We start from the raw sequence: 20,096 nt of genomic DNA on the forward strand, positions 1-20,096 counted from the left end.
AAATTACTAGTGTAAAACCATTCAAACGGGAAAACCAAAGGTCTAATCTATATAAACCATAAGAGAAACGAGAAACACGTATATATTACATAAACAAACGACAACTACTGTACATCAGATTCCTGACTTAGGACAGGTGCAAACATTTGCAGGGGGATTAAACGTTTTAATGGATCCAAACATTCTCCCTTTTTCTGAAATAATAGCATTACATCACAACATAAAATCTTGAAAAAGTTCTTGATCTGCCACTGAGATTCTTATTTTGAAACTTCATAAAGGTTGCTTCTCAACTTTCTCAAATTTCAAAAGTAGGATGAAGTGGTTTCACAAAAAACTATACTGAGATGATATATTATGCAAGCAAACAAAAGTGTTTAGTTGTTCTAAAAAAAGGTCTGTTTACTATATCTGTAAATGGATCATGCCTTTATCGTGCTCTTTCCAATAAATTATTGAATTGAATTGAATTGAAATATTAAATATTCACGATAATAAATTTACTGATAGAATGATATGCTAAACATAGACATTGGGGAGACTATGATATTAGTAGGTCACTAATTGTGGCATAGTGACCTACTAATATCCATTCGGTCATTTCCATTTATTGTAAATGCGTTTGTGCTAATAAAATATTGTCTAGTCTATTGTTAAACCAAAAAAATAGATTATTTAAAATTACAAGAGACAATAAAAATCACATGCCAGATAATTACCAAAAAACCTTGGCCTACATAAAAAAAACAACAGCAGCATATATTACTACATGTATAAATTGAGCAACATGTATGTCCTCAAAACACAGCCTACTAAAATGAGTGATTCAGGCACCTTTGAGCCTTCAACGTATTTATGGAGAGTTGTTGGAGAAATATGGTTGATTTTAATTGACTAGAATTGTCAGTGTTTCTGATGAAGGTTGGAGGTTATAAATAGCTTTCTTTAACTTATCATTAACTCTCTGTGCAAACTTGATAACCTACTATATTGTAGGATTTTTTTCTCATGAAGTATTAAACTGCAAATGAGCATTTAGAATAACTGGCAAACAGTATCCACACTCTTTATTTACTTTAGTGGTACATATATCAGCCATTTATTCACAGGCACTTGTTTCTGTCAATGTGGGGTTTACTATCCATACCAGTACAATAAAAACACATTTTTTTTGTGTACTGGTATGGATAGTAAACCCCACATTGACAGAAACAAGTGCCTGTGCATTTATTTGTGAAACCTGTCTCTGGCTTTTTTGTATTCCTATCAATATTAATTTATCATTTTAGGATAAAGAAAAATGATCAGGGGGTTAACGTCAGTTAGACAGTGGCCTTTTAATTCTTCCAAATTTTGTCCTGCATTTTTTTTAAGTTGTTATCTCTGTTCTGTCTTTTTATTAGCTTTTCTCATCACTTTGCGTCTGTCGTCGTCATTAACTTTAAAAAAAATCTTTTCCTCTAAAACTACTGGGCCAAATTTAACAAAACTTTGCCACTATCATCATCAAGGTATCTAGTTTTAGAAATGCGTCCAATGAGCTGGCCAACTGACCAAGATGGCCACCAAGGCTAAAAAAAAACCATAGGGGTAAAATATAGATTTTGGCTTATATTTAAGGAAATTTTGCAATTTTTGGTAATTATCTTATATATTTTTATAGTTAGAGGTAAACTGAGAAGATCTACAAATAAGTCAACATTATCAAAATTGTCAATTAACCCGTTAACTTATATTTCCCACATGTCATTAAATTTCCCTTAAAAAAAATTACTAGTACGTTGTGGTGTGTAAAAATCTTTGGTGATTAGTTAAATTATTCGGATTGTTTCGGATGTTTTCTATATTTCTTGGTTATCTTATAATTAGTCCATTTCTTGACCTTCACCGAATTCGAAATGGCCGGTGTGCAGTCGGATCCACATTTCTTTGAGGGAACCGAAAAATTGCTTGAAGTATGGTTTGAATCAACTAACGGAGATGACAGTTTTGATCTTAGACATATAGGAAGGTAATTATTCATTTACGGTAGTACAAGGAGTGAAAAGTTATATGAATATCAATAAAAGTACACGTAAATGAAAACATGCTCGACACTATCACCACTATCATTGTATCAGCTGATCGGGAAATGATTGCGAAATCTTAAATAGTAATAGTAGTTCTACCATGGTAGAGACGTTTGCCATTGCTTTATTTTCGTTTTCAGTTTTGTAATCTTTTGTAAAGATTCACCCATCATTTGGTCGAGTTGACCTGGGTATCTATAAATAATCAGAACACACAATCATAATTCTCCACAACTGGCACAAGTGACCAAATGAGAAAGAAATTTACAACTACAGGTCAGTTTATGTCACTTGAGGGCATACAATACAGTTTCAATCCCATGATGATTTATGTTGCGCCTGCGACTATTGTTGCAGAAAGCTGGACATACATGTAGGGATAGTGATCTGGCGACGGTGGCAACAGCAGCGTTTGCTCATATAGGGATAGTGATCCGGCGGCGGCGGTGTTAGCTCACTTCTTAAAAGATTTATATTTTAGAAGGTAGAAGACCTGGATGCTTCATACTTTGTATAGATATGCCTCATGTCATGAAGTTTCCAACAGTCACATGTCCAATGTCCTTGACCTCATTTTCATGGTTCATTGACTACTTGACAAAAAAGTTAAGATTTTTTGTAATGTTAAATTCTCGCTTATTATAAGTAATAAGATAACTATACCTGGTATGTGCTTACCTTGCAAGGTTCTCTTGCCCGTCAGATAGTTTTCATCTGACCCTGACCTAATTTCATGGATCAGTGATGGATGAACAAGGTTACATGTAAGTGTCAATTCCACACCTCAGATACTATAATCAATAGGTCTAGTATAATTGGTGTAAGGAAGAACTGTAAGGTGTATATGTTTAACTAGCAGGTGTCATCTGACCTTGACCTCATTTTCATAGTTCAGTGGTTATACATGTAGTTAAGTTTTTGTGTTTTGGTCTGTTTTTTCTGATACTGTAAGCAAAAGGTCTACATTATTTGGCATATGGAATGATTGTAAGGTGTACATGTCTAGCTGGTAGTTGCATTTGACCTTGACCTCATTTTCATAGTTCAGTGGTCAAAGTTGGCTCTTTTGTTGTGTTTTGATCTGTTTTTCTTAAAGTATAACCAATAGGTCAACTATATTTGTTGTATGGAAGAATTGTTAGCTGTTCATGTCTTCCTGGCATTGTTTATCTGATCATGACCTCATTTTCATGGTTCATTGGTTAATGTTAAGTTTATGTGACAGTTCTAATAAAGCTTTATATTTAGGACTATTAACATAATATCAATAATTATTAAAGAAGCGAGAGATTTCAGCAAGTGCACTCTTGTTTAAAGAAAATTTGAATACAGTTTTTAATAATTAAATTTTTTACCTACATTTAAGCAAAATATTTTCTGTTTCAAATTTTTTTGAATTTATTTTTATCATTATCAAACTGGTAAATCAATTTTTAATGATTTCTATCCTCATGTATTTTTTTCTATAAATATTCTTTAAGAGATATTATAATGAAATCTAAATCTTCATTTGACATCCTCAAATTAAATAAATTTCTGTGTTTTATAGGTTAGACTGGGAACATCTTCTGAGGATAGTGAGATGTGAGATCATCAGCAAAAGTTCCAGTGATGACATGGATGCATATGTTTTAAGGTATACATAAATAAATATCGGATGTTTTTTTTACTTTTATAAGGACGAAAGCAAAATATTTTGATTCCCATTTACAATGTTTACACATCTACAAAAAATGTATCCATAATTATCGCACCACAGGTAAATTATCACGCTGTGATTGGTTTAATGTCGTCATGGGTGAGACCGTAGGGGTTAGTAAATTTCAAAGGGGGTTCATGAAGCATTAATGGTGACGTCATCTATTAATGATGTTGTGTTTCATTGTTTATTTTGGAACAAAACATAGCAGAAAAAGTCCAGCATGCAATAAATTTGTTATACTGTTAATTACGTAATCTAATAAGTAAAAATGTGATCACTTCAATAAGAGTTTATAACATTTTCTTGATATTTTTCCCACATGCATGATTTTTTTTATTGGCAAAAAGACAAGGATTCATTTTAGAAAAAAACCCAACCTAAATATACACAGAAATTATATTTTGCTTGATGAGCCTGTCAGTGTTAACTGCTTGTGCCCAATCTAAAATAATTTTTAGATCAGAACTTCATGAACATATGACCTAGACTTGCTACAATTCCCTTTCTAATATTTCTCTCTTACTAATTTATATGTTTACTGATAAGTGCCAGCCAACTGATTGCCCTTGGAGAAAGGCTTCTTCCTGCAGATGTCAGTATAATTGTAATCTCCTAGTTATAGCAGTAAAATTATTAAAGGGGCAAAATTGAAAAAATAATTATAATTAGGGAGGGACATGTAGCAAGTCTACATATGACCTTGAAGTAGATCATTCTAAGTCTAAAGAATACTAGTCAGATTTCTTGAATTTGTTGGCCTTTGTCTTGCTTGTCTGAATGTATGAGTAGTTAATGAATATTTGATTACTGAAAAATTCTCAAGGGTACTTTAAGTAGCTACATATTTAATGCACTAACTAACTGCCCAGGAACACTGGTGAAATTGATAAATATACAAGAGAAAAGGGTAATTGATTTATGGAAAATAACAGGAAAATTTTCACCAAAATATGGAAAATTAATGAATTTTAAGCATTTGAAAATCAATAATAGTATTTTATTGAATTTGTTAGCAAAACAACTAACAGAATTTGAATATTACAAATATGCAAATAAAAAGTAAACACAAAAATCACTGCCATATGTGATGGCTGAATTTTTCAAAACACTGAAATAGGTGACAATGAAATAACTTAAATAAGTCATGTAAGTAAATGTTAAGTACTCCTGACTGACAAAAAGGAATATATATACATGTATTCCCTTCAGTGATTTTGAAAAGAAATTAGTTTTTACTTTACATTCAGGCTGATATTATTCAATTTATGAAAAATTTCTATACTTTAAAATATTGAATTATTGGTAATCAGATTAACCTCTAACATAGGACACAGTCTAAATCCTTTAGTAGTGTTTATTACTTGGTTCATGCTTCAGTTCACTAAGTTGTATCCTCAAATGACAAAAACTTTGAAATGTTTTTAAAGGTATAATACAAATGAAAGGTAAACTTAAAATATAGATAAAAGGTGAAAGGTCCTTTCAAAAATGAAAGAAAATCTATATTTATATTTAAATTAAATATGTGTCAACATGGCCAAAGTGACCAGCCACTTTAATAGTAAATACAGGTTGATAAACAATATTAGGTCAATGTCAACAAAATATAAACTTTTTTGTATGAGGCTGAGAAACTGGGGAAGGACCAGGTTCTACCGAGCCCTTCCTTAGTTTTGTGCCAAGTAAAAAAAAAATTTCTTACATTGACCTAATACTGATTTTATACTGCAACTTAAATTAGTACATTAATGATAACGTTTTAAATTGTAAATTCAATTTCAAACTTGTTATCATCCCTTAATGAATCTCTGAATGTCAGAATAGTTATCCATGATGAAATTGACATTGCACAAAATATAGTTGTGTTACTATATTTAGGAAATAAACACAACTAGTTAAGAGTATAAATATATTTATTAGGCAATTTTTTAAATGAGATTGTGAAATTTTTAAATTTGAACTTTCAATCATTGAACTTCTTGTGCCAATGATTCCTACACAGAAACAAGTTTTACTATGCTTGAATACTCCGTGATTTTTTACCCATTCACAAACCACCTGAAATAGTTTTTCAAGTTTAATTTAAGTGCTCAGCTCTAAAATAAATAAATAATTAAGGCCGTTAATTTTGGAAGGGTTATTTAGACATTTTAACAAATATTCTACCATAATAAAGTTAATTTTTGTCTTCAATTAAGATTACAACAGATTTATATCACTTAGTTACGAGTAACAACATATGTTCTACTTTGATATAAAAACAATCACAATAAAAGTTTGCCAGAACTAAGTTAGATATAATTATTTCTATATTTATATTAATGTCTTTTTAATGACATTTTAAAGTTTTTGTAATTTGTACAGATTTTTCTTAAAGAAATTCGTAGTAATTATGATAATGGATTGGTGAAATAAAAGTCTGAACAAATTTGAGTGGAATTTGCACTTAAGATTTAAAACCTGATGTTCCTTTTCATAAACATTATTGGTGTTTACAATACATTCAATATGCAGAGTTGTTGTGAATGCAAGTTCTATGGTCCCTGATGCAGAAGTTTTTTCAGACCTCCTTCATTTTTGTCCTACTTTTAGCAATTCATACATCCCAGGGCCTTCTTATTCTCTTTTGTTAACTTTTAAATTTTATAGTATGTTTATTACAACATGCATCGAACTATCAACAATACCCTGTTGTTGGTCATCTTGTTAATCTTTTTACCCCGGTCCCTTGTTACAATGATAAGGGGTATTACTAGTCCATCTCTGGTTGTCCAATTGGTGTTGGTCCATCTGCTCTAAGAAACTTTTGTCTCATTTTCTCAGTAACTATTAAACTTATAATGTCATCCTAAAATTCTGTATCAAGCTAGGCTTAATGTGAGTATGGTTTTAATTTACTGTCTGACATATTTTCAAATTTATCGCTTTTGATTTACAGTGTATTGGCTTTATGGTATAATGGGTTGAAAAACCTTTAACAAGTAGAAAACATTTTTTATTTGGTGCTAAAATATACTTATTTTCCATCAGAAAACAAGAGGAATAGTGCAGGGGCAAAAGGGAGCACAGATAGGACACGAAAGCACTGTGACCCTCTAATTTGGGTCTACTAGTGCTATGACACTCAACTTTCTGTATTCAATATACTTATATATATTCCAAGTTCTAACACCAAATCAAGAGTTTCTTAAAATTTGGTATAAAGTGCTTTGTGAGCATATTCTATACTGTGTGATGTTATATATATATGTGTTTTCACAGCCATCACTCATCAACATCATGTTAAAAAATAGTTTTAATAGTGAATTATATTAATTATAACATACATTTTGTTGTCTAAGCTGTAAATGTAATTATATCTTGATACGATATTGACAAGCATAAATCCATTAACTATCTTTTTATTGTTAGCAGCTGTTTACGTGAACAATATTTCTTAAATAAATCATATTTTATAATCCAGCATTTTGAGTAAACCAGATATCCAATTCAAGGCTTATTTTTGTCTTTAGATGCTTAAAATAAATATTGTAAATCTAGATGTTTATCATTGCTATCATTATTGATATATATGTATTTACCATGAAAGGGTTATTTTTCAGTGAAGATGTTGATATTATAAGTTGTTATTAAAAATAATTGAAATTATTTATAGATGTTGACTAGTAATTAAAAAAAAATGCTCTTTTCAAATAAAAACTCTTTAGTTGGACCTGACCAGTGAGAGCTCTGGTTAAAGTAAAAACTGGACATTGGAAGAGGAAGATAAAGTGGTGGAAATATGACAAACAAAAACCTACTCTCAAGTTTACATTTATTTGAGTTCAAAATGTATTATAATGATGCATGAATATAACATTCATCTTCTTTACCTGTTCTGGTATTTCAAGATATGATTTGGATGGAATAAGTAAGAAATTAAAATTAATTGCTAGATTTTCATCCCTGCCTGCCCCTCTGAAATCGTCCCGCCCTGATTTTTTTTATTTAACAAAAATATGATTTCTGGATTTTGTTCATGTCCGTAGCCAAGAACCATCAATAATTTCGTTTCATTCAAAACTTCCTATTTCAAAATTTTTTTTTTTTTTTATTTCTTTGAGTAATCTAACGAAAATGATTAAGTCAACATATTCTGCTGCTCTATGATGACAACATCACCTACCGAGAATAGAGATTGATAACGAGAAGGGCATGAAATATTCAAGTTACGAGTAAAACGCCTTGTCCTTGAACGCAAATTGCATTAGTCACAATTAAGTGAATCGAAAACTGTATTTATTTTTTTATACATGTAATGAATTTGTGTCCGGAAATTTGGACTGTGAATGAAATCCAAAGCGGAAGAATCGTAGAACAAATTGGTACAAAAAAACATGACTGGATTAAAGAAATTGACACAAGCACAAACTTGTTTAATTTATGACCGTATATTGAGGAAAAAAAAGTCGACAAACAAGCATTTTAATTATGACAAGCCCTTATATTGAACCATGGCTGTTGTTTTTGTTGACAAACAGCAAACACCCTCTGTAACTGTCCCAATACCCTCAATTAAGTCATTAAACACCAGCTGCTTTTTGGTAAAGTTCATGTTTCACATCATAATTACTTGATGTACATGTACCAATACATTTTTTTATTTAATGGGGACTACAAACCATTGAAGAGAGCGTTTCTTTTCTTTTTGAAGTATTATATAAATAGGTTTCTAAAGCGGCAATTGCATGTATAACAGTGGTTGCCAATCAGGGATTTTTATTTAAAGGTTTAAAAACTAGTGTAGGATTCCTTATACAGCATGTATATGTTACAGGCATTTTCTAAATTTAGGCATTTTGTAAAATGACTGAATTTTTAGGCATTTTATAAAATGTCTAAAGCTGACAGGCATTTTATAAAATGCCTAAAAAAAACTAGTCATTTTGTAAAATGCCTGAAATTTTTAATTGAAATTTTAGAAATTGCCTGGTCTATTTAAGGCAAATTGTGTAAATATGAAATACATGAAATAGATGATAAAAATGTATTGTAAAGCTAAAAGGGTTGAGTTACATAAATTTAAGATTATTCTTTAAAAATGTAACAAGCGTTAAAAAGAAATATGTAGCCTTCTAGGAGCCTGAATTGCTCGTCTTGCAAAATATTGAAAATAAAAGTATGATACAACCATGAAATATTTTAACTATTGGTCAAGTAAAAAAAGGACATAATCGCATATAAAGATTGAGTTAACTACTTCTGTTACCATTAAGTTGCCTCATAGGCCTATTGAGTATGCATGAAATATTTGCCACATGAAAAGCATGCACCATTACTATTACTTGTCATCTGTGTTCAAATGAAGAAGTTATCAAAAAAGAAAGAAGGCATGCATCAGACTCAATTACAAAACAAGCTGTCAGGTTAGAAATCTATCGGAAAGAGTTTTGACAGAGGTAGGCATTGGAGCAAATGTATTAGTTGCAATTTCCCGTGTGGATCGAGGTAAAGTAGACCTGTGTAACCTTATGGCTGTTGTTACTGGAAAGGAAGAGCATGGTTATCAACTGGAAATTAAAGATGGAATACAATGTGGACTTTACACCAGGAATCAGTATGAACGGTCTGACAGTAACTTTATTGCTATTCAATCTGTAAATTATGATAATGAAATATCCTTCAGTAAAGCTGCCAGTAAAGTTTCTTTGTGTGAAGGTCAGGATTACACAAAATGTGGCTGTAGCGCTAGTAACACTAAACGTTGTCTTTGCAAAAAGTCAGAAAAAATGTGTTACAGTTGCTGCCATCCAATCATTACATGTAGCAAAAATAATTGTCATCTTCAGTATTAATGTAAATCATTTAATTACAATTATAAAACTATAACTGTTTAAATTGCATGCTATATTGAATGATAGAATAAAATCATCTGTTTGATATTTCCAGTCGTTAAATGTTGAGTACATTCCATTCAGTTTTAGTCTGTAAGGCATTTTGTAAAATGCCATACAAATTTTTCAGGCATTTTACAAAATGCCTGAACAAAATAGTCAATTTGTAAAATGCCTAAATCATGCAGGCATTTTAGAAAATGCCTAAAAATTTCAGTCATTTTACAAAATGCCTAAATTTAGAAATTGCCTGTAACATATATACATTATACAAGCCTGTTTTCCACTAGCATATACTCCCCGGTATGAAGAACAGTTATAAAGTATCTACACTTTTTGAGTGTATTCCTTACTAGATGCCATCTTCAATATAAACCATGGGCATGACTTAGATTACTGAGGATGGATGAAGATTCTATTTAAGCATACCGTGTAATTATTATGAATGTTAACAGACAGGTAAAATTCATTTTTAAACTGAATATTGTCTTTATGTGTGTATTGTGCACAGCCCCTTTATGGTCCAAGAAACTTGAGAAAAAAGTGTCTGGTTCATATAATACTCATCAGTGAAGTTTCTACTGTATTGACAGGTTGACAAAATTAGTGATTTTATTTTTTTGTGTTGACATTTTAATTATTTTATTGTATTATATCTTTGCAGTGAAAGCAGTATGTTTATAACACAGAAGCGATTCATACTAAAAACATGTGGAAGAACGACTCTGCTCCTTGCCATGGAACCATTGATCAGATTGGTAACTGAAAAATGTGGTGACCATAAAGTTGTGGTAGGTTATCGATTTATTTATGTTTTTTGTTGATTGACCGAAAAAAGGCAAAGTTTCTTTACTATCATTTTCTGCCATATGTAATGTATATATGTATATGTTGTCTGCCACCTCTTTGACACTGTTAGATAAAATCATTTTGTTATGAATCTACTTACATGCACAGTGATTCATAGCAGAGAAATATAATATTTTTGCCTTCAAAATAGATAGATAGATATATGAAAAAAGCTAAGCCTTTTAGCTTTCTGTTGGAAAACATCATGCATAGTAGTGCTAATTTCATTTTGACATCATTACTAAACATTTCTTAATTAAAAGGTCAAAAGAAGCAAGTAAAAGATCTGTTTAAAATCAAAATCAACTAAGCATGAAAGTAAAATAATAAACACATGTAATAATAAAAATCTTTATTCGAAAGCAATACAGCTTATAGAATATATATATTACAAGTATTCAATTACATCAATGAAATATATTTATAATGATTAAATTAATTACGTGCCTTCTTGGCCAGAAATAAAAACTTCCCTAAATTGTTAAGTTCCTATATGTATACTATACTTATTGTGTATATTTATAGGATGTGTTTTACTCAAGGAAGAAATTTGCCAAGCCAGAGCAACAACATAAGATACACAGAACTTTTGAAGATGAGGTAATTAGATAAGGGTAGACTAGTTTTTTAACTGTTTTCTTCAGTGAACATGGTGAAGCTTAGCAAGTTTATAGCATCAACTTTAACCTGTTATTCAAATGTAAACAAGCAAAAAATAGAAAATATTTGAAATGGTAATAGTGAAATGTTCCTTTGACACATTCCCCATTACCATCCTCAATTTAACCTACATGACCATACTTAAATATATATACAAATGAAATATTACTGAAAATTCATGAGATGATTAAACTTCTTTAATCAGAGTATTTCTTATATATATTGCCATTCAACTTACTATCATAACATACATAAGTATTTCTACCTGGTTGATTTATTTTCTAACCCATTTTTTATGGCAATTTCAGGGGCCAAGTGATGACTGTATTTTAATTTCGTACTCTACTGTTTGAGTAATTTATTCATTGTGTTTTTCTTTTAGGTGCACCACCTTGATCAGCTGTTTAAAAGTAAGTTGTTTTTGGTCAATGATTTTGAACTGTAAATTCAAAAATTGTCAATTTTTTATTAATTAGAATAATTTTACTGGATAAGTATCACAATAATAAGACGTTGCATTCTGAATTTGATATATAAATTTTTATAAAGTTTTTCATCAAATAGCAATAATTAATCACACATTTTTGTGCAATTATAAATTTACACAATAATTTCTGAATTTATAGTATTCTAATGCTAAATTTATGATATTTAATAAATCAATCATTTCTCATTATTAATTTTACTATTTTAGAAAACAAAGAGTTGATTTTAAGGGATATCCAAAACTCACAAGTTGTTAAACCTGCATGTGTAAATCCCTTATGGATAACATTAACTTTGTGTTGTAATGAAGGAAATAGGTCATTGATAAATTTCAAAGTTCAAAACAATGTATATTTCCTCCATTGCAACACTGAACTTTGAAATTTATCAATGACCTAACGAATAACCAATATTTTTTAATGATGTTGAATAAGCCAATCAGATTAACTACTTACCACCATCAGAGCTCTTATCATATCTCTAAATTTTGATTGATATGGAACAAAATTTTACTAGAACATGCATAAAAATGTTATTTGTAGATGGCGCTGCATACACACTTGGGAAGATTAATAAAGACTGTTGGTGAGTTGACTATATTTCCATTGTTTATCACACACACAAATATTTTATTGGGCTTTTTCCCTTTTACAAAAACCTGTATCTGCTATATTTATACACAAAACGCACAAACACTTATATTCAGCAGAAAGAGAAAGGAGAAATTTTATGGCCATTTAAAATAATATCCCTTTATAAGGGTGCAGACAGATACACATGCACATTGTTTGTAGATCTCTCCACATTCAGGGATAGGGATTTAGGGTAGAGGGTGTATGTCATCATCTTTATATCTAAAAATGGGCTTGATGTAACTTAGTGTGAATATCAACAGGTCAATTATCAAACACACATATTTTATTCACAGTGGCACAGAAATATTTATCTTTTAATGTACATATAGCTAAAAAATATAATTCTTGTATTCGAACACTGATGTTTTAATTTGAAAATATTCTAGATACATACAATGACATATAATAGCCAAGGTTCTAAAATCAATAGTTTTGTAAGTCAAAAAGCATTTCAAAGTATTCACATAATTCCATTTCAAAATATTTTATTTTATTTTCAGTCTTTTATAACAAAACATACCTTTTAATAAAGGAAACACTGATTTAAATGAATTTTAACTCTTACCATTGATTAAAAATAAAGCAAAAATATAGCATGAAAAGTTTGATTTAATTGTTTATACCAATCATACTGAAACATTTTATTTTGTCCTCTTGAACAGGTTATCGGACCAAATGAAAATTGGTGCTTAAGACCATGGCCAAGGATGAACGGACGGTCATGACAAATTTTGATTGGCTTTGAAAGTATGACTACATTCACAAACTCAGTTTTCAAACTGAATTTTGATTGGTCAATTTAAATTATAACTGGGGTTCAGATTGGTCATACATCAGCCAGTTATATTTGTTATGACCCAGGTTGTACCTTTATACAAAGTTACCTGCTAATCACTCTTTTGTGCCTTGCAATTAAGTTATGCTTAGTGTATTTAAATTTAAAGAAAGTGTACTTAAATTTTATAGAAAATTTTAAATAATTTTCTTTCAAATGAATAATTTATAAGACAGAGTTTGATCAAATGACAGTGAGAAGTCTGTTTATCATTTGGTCAAGGTATCAAAGACTGTCCTTTGTGATAAGCAGTACTACTTGGTGTTTATTTTAATTGGTTTATTATACTTTACTAAACGTTCAGAAAGTATATTCCTCTTTGCAGAAGGTATAACTTCACTATAAAAACAATATTGTAGTATAAGATAGTTAAATCATTCCTATCCCTGACCTGTTAGACAGTTAATCATTGCTACCCCTAACCCTGTTTTTGTCTTTCCTTAATGAAGTGGAGGATAAGAGTCTTGGACATTCTTTATACATCATCAGCATCAACAATTTATTAATTTGTCAGTTAACAGCTGGTAGGGACTAGTAGTAGGTCATTGATATTTGGACTGCATTTGTATTTACAGTGGCACATCTCATTTCCATGGAGATTATTTGGCCCTGCCCCTTAATCATGGTCTATTGACTTTGCTTAGTTCGTGTAGTTTACATGTTAAAGTTGTGGTTAGATTAGTTTAATGTTTGCAAGTCTAATTACCATGGATTTTATGTGTCCCTTCCACATCTTAATGTTTCACTAAGTTTGAAACTTTTGTATAGTATTCATGTTAAAGTTTGTGTTTAGATCAAGGAACTACGTATACTTATAAGTTATGATAAGTCACTTTGGTATGCAGTATTGGCATTTCTCATTTCAACAAAGATTATGTTATCCTGTAGTCTGTACCTTGTTATCGACTGACTGTTATGTATAGTTTATATGTTAAAGTATTGTCGTATTATTTTAACATTTGCATTCTACTATCAAAATCACATAAAGGTGAATCATATCTCTGTGTCGTCAGTTTATCTGGTTCATAGGTTGAAAGTTCTATATTTTGACACCAGTTAAAACAATGATAAGTCAGTTTGCTATTGGAAACATGCCAAGGTTACTTTTGTTATCTGTACAACTGGTCCTGAACATTTTTTCATCATACATGTATATATGATTTATAGTCCAACATTATTTGAAAGCAGTGAAGTTTTGTTTAACGGAGTTAATCTGGTTTCTATTAAATTTTGGACTATAATTTAAAACTTTGATATATGTTTGCTGAATTTCCAGTTGCAAATATTTCATGCATATTAAGGAGAAATTATATATTACATACAGCCAAACAAATGCCTCCCTCAGTAGTTAGTATATATTTTTGTCATTTCTTGACAGGATAGGTTCAAATGGCCATGTTTCCATATCCCAAGTCAACTCTTGTAAATGCAATGTCAAATGTTTAAAGGTAGTTTGCCAAGGTAGTTACATTTTGATGTGGACAAAATCAAGAATTCGATCTGAAAATACATAAACAGCTACTGAGAACTGAATTACATTACAAACAAAATCAAGATGAAGGGTCTATAAAAGCCCTTAACTGTAATTGTTGATTGGCCACAGGGGCGGATCCAGCCATTTTAAAAAGGGGGGGATTCCAACTACATGTCAAATGCATCATTGATCGTAAAAAAAGGGGGGGTTTAAAACCCCAGAACCCCCCCTCTGGATCCGCGCCTGGTCCACTTATATGAACAATCAAATTTGTCTTCCACAAAAAAAAGGGAAAAAGTTTGCAATTTCTTGAGGTTTGAAACTTTGTGTATGATCCAAATTGTCCTGTTCAAATATTGTCCTGTCATTCTTCTAGAATGTTCTACTGCTACCAAAAACCAGACTAAAGCATATTTATATGAATGGTCTTATATCACTCCTCTGCTTGTATTGATATTATTAAAAAAGGAAGAGAAAATTGTATGTATCTGAATGTTTTTACACACTATAATGAAAATACATATTTGTAAAGAAAAATGTGAAGATAACTGAATTTAAGTTTATAATTTATATATATCATGTATATTAATGTCATGTTATGTATGTGTGAATATAGAAATATGAAAGCTTAGTATCATGTCCTATTGAAACATTTCTTATTTTAAATAGCTGATTCTGCAGTACATTTTCAGAAATCCTTAATGTTTAACGAAATTTAGAAAACAAAATTACACAGTAGATTTCATTATAGAAAGAGTTCCTTTAAACTGATATATTTGTCTCTCAGAGTCCTTTAGACTTTAATTTTGGGAAATAACTATGTTTTACACACCTGATAATGAAATAGAAAATGATATTGAGACTAAGAGTCCAACTGCTTATTATTCCTGACTTAAGTTTTGAAGTTATAGTCTAATTTTTAGGGAAACAGCAACTCATATATGGAGGAAACTTGTAATTGATTTTTAAGATATAAATTTGGGAAGCACAAAAACAAAATTTAGAAATCACATTTTGACTTTTATTGTTGAAAATAAACATATACAATCACAGTAATTTTGCTTTTGTTTGAATAAGCATTTGACTTTATGTTTCTTTTGGTCTATGCTAAAATAAAATTAAATTATATCCAGAAATGTTTTGTTTCCCAAACTTTATATAAATCTATCAGCAAAACTTTTAAAGGCGTCAAATTTATTATTCTGGTCATGTGATTTTCAGTTACAAAAATGACTAATTCTTTGGTAGGTAGGTTTTTATTTGTGAATGAAATGTTGAATAGATTATCTTGAATGTTTCAGGCACTTGTATATGTTGGAGGATGTACCTGGTGTTAAAGATCCAGATCAGACCATTGAAATATCCTTTATATATATAGAAAACAAATACAATTAACATTTCAATAAAGTTTGTAAAATATTATATGTTCTATATCTTGGGTTTAACCTAAAATTTGAGATCTCCAGATATACAATATGTTGAAAATAATTGCTGAGCAAGCCTTATAATTTCCTTTTTTTTTTAACATTTCTAAGTGCCGAGGTTTTACAGATTTAATTTATTGGCTAATGATTAAGGTTTTGTTTTGATAAGGAAATGTTATATGATTTCCAATGAGACAGCTATCAACAAGAGTTCAAATGATATGTATGTGTACTTGTCTCACAAAGCACATTTGTATTTCAACACTTGAAATAAAGAAATTTTCTCTCAAAACCTGTGTTGTATGTAAACATCATCTTGTATAGTCTGAGATTACTCTGACGTCCAACCGTTGTTTTGTCAGACAAGCTGTGGCCGTGGGACCGTCCCACGGCTCCAGCTTGTCTGGCGTAACAGCCATTTGAAGTCAGATTACATCAGAGTAATCTCGATTATATCTTGTAGTGCAAGTATTTGACTTGTTCTTTTACATTTCTTCTTATTCTTATTTCTCCTTAACCTATGAACCTTTTAATGTGGGACATGTGTCCGGAGAAGATGAAGATATTTACCAAGGAAATTTCAGAAGATGGGGCAGAAGCTACACAGGTAGTTATCATATAATAAATCTTGTTATTTATTCAGTTTAACTTTCAATTTTTTTGAATTGGGGTAAAAGTATTTTTTTGCTAGATAAATATTTCCTTGACAGAAAACTGTATCCACAAGTACTGGTTTAAGTTTTGACCATTCAGTTATGTTTCCTGAACTTAGGAATTAAAGTGAAGCAAACAAAATTTAATTTGTTAAAAAAATCAAACATATATTAAATGCAAACATAATTGATATGAACCACAGTGTGAAATTGACTTATATTTTTTAGAAATCTGGGATAATTGATATCATACCAGGGCTCCAGATCGATGACTTCTTGTTTGATCCATGTGGTTATTCTATGAATGGAATTCTGCCTGGGGTAAGTACTGATCAAATTAAACATAAGTGTGCGAAGACATCTAATAGGAATTTGTAAAACAAACAGAAGCAATTCTAAAGTAACATTGAAATTCAAACAGAAGCAATCCTGAATGTCCTTTAAATTTCTGAAGTACATGTATTGTATTTCAAATCGAGAAACTCAACCTTATATAAATATCTGACATAAAGTTGTATTTCAAGGCAGTAGAAATGATAATGATTTTCCAACAGTATGGTTTTGCCCTTTGCTCATGGTAGTTTGATGGGTTATATATAGGTTCTTACATTCTTGGTATATAGTTAACTTGTCTCATTGGTAATCATACCAAATCTTCAAAGACTGTTCCATTAAAACATACATGGTACTCAGGGAAGGCACTTTGAAAACAGAGTGACTACCCATTGAAGTGATTTAGAATTCTGCATACTTTTTTAATCTGTGCAACACAATATTTGGCACCCACACATGATGGCAACTCTAATTAGTTGCCTTCCTGGGTCCCATGGATGCTATAATGTAAAAGCCCTTATCTTATATTCTGTAAATTTCTGAGGTGAAGTTGAATTTCAAATAGAAGTGTTACAGAACTTTATGTTTTCTCCTATACTTTGAAACAGAATTACTTCATATAAAATATTCAGCAGCCTGACAGTGATAAGTTACAAAGTGTAATCACTTTTTAATCCATCAAAAATCTACTTTCTGTTTTCTGATATTATGAATTACAAGGTGTGGTATACTTAAATGATCAACATGTTTATTTTCTTTCTAGGGATTTTACATTACTATCCACATTACACCAGAACCACATTGCTCCTATGTTAGTTTTGAAAGCAATGTTCCTCAAGTAAGTACTGTTCAAACTATAGAATTTTGTTATGAGAAGAGTGGACTGACAGCCTCATAATACATTTTTGGGTAAAAGAGTTATACTTTTCTATATATCAACACACAATTGTGTATTTTGAAAAAGTAAATCTGCACAATGTTAACTGTAAATTCCTAGACAACAAAATAGTAACATGAAAATAAACCATGTTTTACTATGTTAAAATGTACACCAAAGCAAAACAATTTTGTATAAAAAATATAGCAAGGAGAACATATTCTCCCTTTGGATTCTACTTTAAAAAAAAAATTAACCATTGTTTGATATTTGATATTTATTGCTTTCTCAACGTTCTAAAAACGCATGTGCAGGAAAAAATCATTAATGGTAGGTTGGTTTATAATAATTTGTTTCTGATCAGTTGTCCTTTATGCACATTGAAATATGTTTAAACTAATAATTTGCATTTTATTTTGTTTGTAGGAATCGTATTATGATTTGGTTCATAAGGTATTGGGTTGCTTCAATCCAGAGAAATTTCTGATGACTGTCTTCTCCAACAAGGTGAGTATTACCATGCAGTTATATAAAATTACTTATATTAGCCTGTTAGTCACTTCTGTGTTTACCCATACAGTTAGTGCTTTAGAATTACCATTTCTGATTGCTTGAAATTCTTTACTCAATTAATTTCTTCAGAAAACAAAAATCCATGAATTTAAGAACCCACTAACATGCAACTTTTGCTCAAACCATGAACCCTAATACCCAGGAATAAAAGTACTTTCACAGTATTCAGTTGAAATATGTAAATGTTTTGTATTATTGAAGAAATAACAAACTTTTGTTGTCACCAGAAAAAGTAGTCATTATTACCTTAGAGAGTCATCAATGACCTATAGCTAAGAAGTATCCAATGGAAATCTTGCAATTTCATTATTCTCTGCAACAAAGGCCAACCAAATTTTACACTCTTTTTTTCACGTCACACATTAATATCACACACTGTTCATTGTGTTATGAGAAAGATCTTTCTTGTCATGAAAGAAGTGGATAATAGGACACAACCAAAAGTGAATCTTTTTTTTATCTCTTTGATTCATTGTAAGGTAGAACTCTCACATGACTTTTAAAAATTCGGTAAACAAATAGATAAATGTCAATATATCGTTTCTTTGTTTTAGATTTCTATTGCTAAAGAGTCTCACAAGCATTTTGAAGATTTGTACCGATTGAAAGGCTATAAGAGGAAAGATCATCAGTTCTGTGCCTTCCAGAACTACAATCTTACCTACACGATGTACACACGCCCAATCATCTAGGAGATGTGGTCCGGAAGTCTCCCGATTGAGGTCCAGAGTGTAGATAGTGTGTGGACTCAATGTAGCCTTTGCAGCTGTCCGGGGAAACTTCCGCTTTATTTTTGTAGTATTAGATTGGCTTTCAATATTAGTATATATTTATTTGTAACAATGTGTGTGTATTATGTACATCTTTGGGGTACTTCTAAAACAAGAAAGAAGTACCATTTAAGATTTAATTTCAACTGTCAGAAACCTAGATAAATTGACTCTACCTTTGAAAGACTTTTCCACTGTTTTGTATATTAAGATCTGTTTTAGGATCAATATTGTTATTCTTAAGAATATTACAAATTTTTACTAACGTTTTTGATATATTAATAGTGAAATAATATGAGCTTTTTCTCATATGAGTTTTTGTAACTAATGTTTGTTTTTTATGTGTAAAATTTCCTGATGGTTCTATTGATCTCAATTAGTTTTAACATTTTCAACAACAATATTTTTTATGGTTGTACGACAAAAAGTTCATATTAATCCAATTATAAATTATATTCTAATGATGGTACCGCAGATAGGTACCAGTGGCAGTGTGATTGGAATGAATTTATAAAATACTGTTTCAATAAAACAATAAATAATAAAAAAAAAAATTATGAATATCTGTGTCAATAAAACTATCAACTTTATACTTTTAAAATATGTATGTAAATAAAACAATAAATATTAAATTTGGTAAATGGTACTGATTGTGAAAACAAACAAATGAAATTTTATTGATCTAATAAAAGTATTCATTAAGTTTATGTCAACAATTATTGTTAAGTTCAAACTTTATTAAGGAGTGATCACATGATTGTAATACATGTACTTTATTATTCTGAATTACTTGTGTGTGCTCTTTTGACACATGATTGGTTACAAACATTATTTTAGTTGGGGTAGAAGAGGTTTTTTGATAAACATTCATATAAATATTGAA

At 30.3% G+C, this 20,096-nt stretch overlaps 1 protein-coding gene across 1 annotated transcript; it reads left to right on the plus strand.

Moving 5' to 3' along the window:
- The first annotated feature begins 1,869 nt into the window (after nucleotides 1–1,869).
- Nucleotides 1,870–19,767, plus strand: LOC134688324 (S-adenosylmethionine decarboxylase proenzyme-like). The gene is made up of 12 exons (XM_063548913.1): nucleotides 1,870–2,011; nucleotides 3,619–3,705; nucleotides 10,309–10,435; nucleotides 11,019–11,093; nucleotides 11,536–11,563; nucleotides 12,182–12,224; nucleotides 15,885–15,942; nucleotides 16,534–16,614; nucleotides 16,889–16,981; nucleotides 17,757–17,831; nucleotides 18,297–18,377; nucleotides 18,998–19,767. Exons 1-12 carry the CDS (start codon nucleotides 1,899–1,901, stop codon nucleotides 19,133–19,135), a joined length of 999 nt encoding a protein of 332 aa, XP_063404983.1. The 5' UTR covers nucleotides 1,870–1,898; the 3' UTR covers nucleotides 19,136–19,767.
- The last annotated feature ends 329 nt before the right edge of the window (nucleotides 19,768–20,096 follow it).

The sequence above is a fragment of the Mytilus trossulus genome, chromosome 10, assembly GCF_036588685.1.
Source record: "Mytilus trossulus isolate FHL-02 chromosome 10, PNRI_Mtr1.1.1.hap1, whole genome shotgun sequence".
Taxonomy (NCBI): domain Eukaryota; kingdom Metazoa; phylum Mollusca; class Bivalvia; order Mytilida; family Mytilidae; genus Mytilus; species Mytilus trossulus.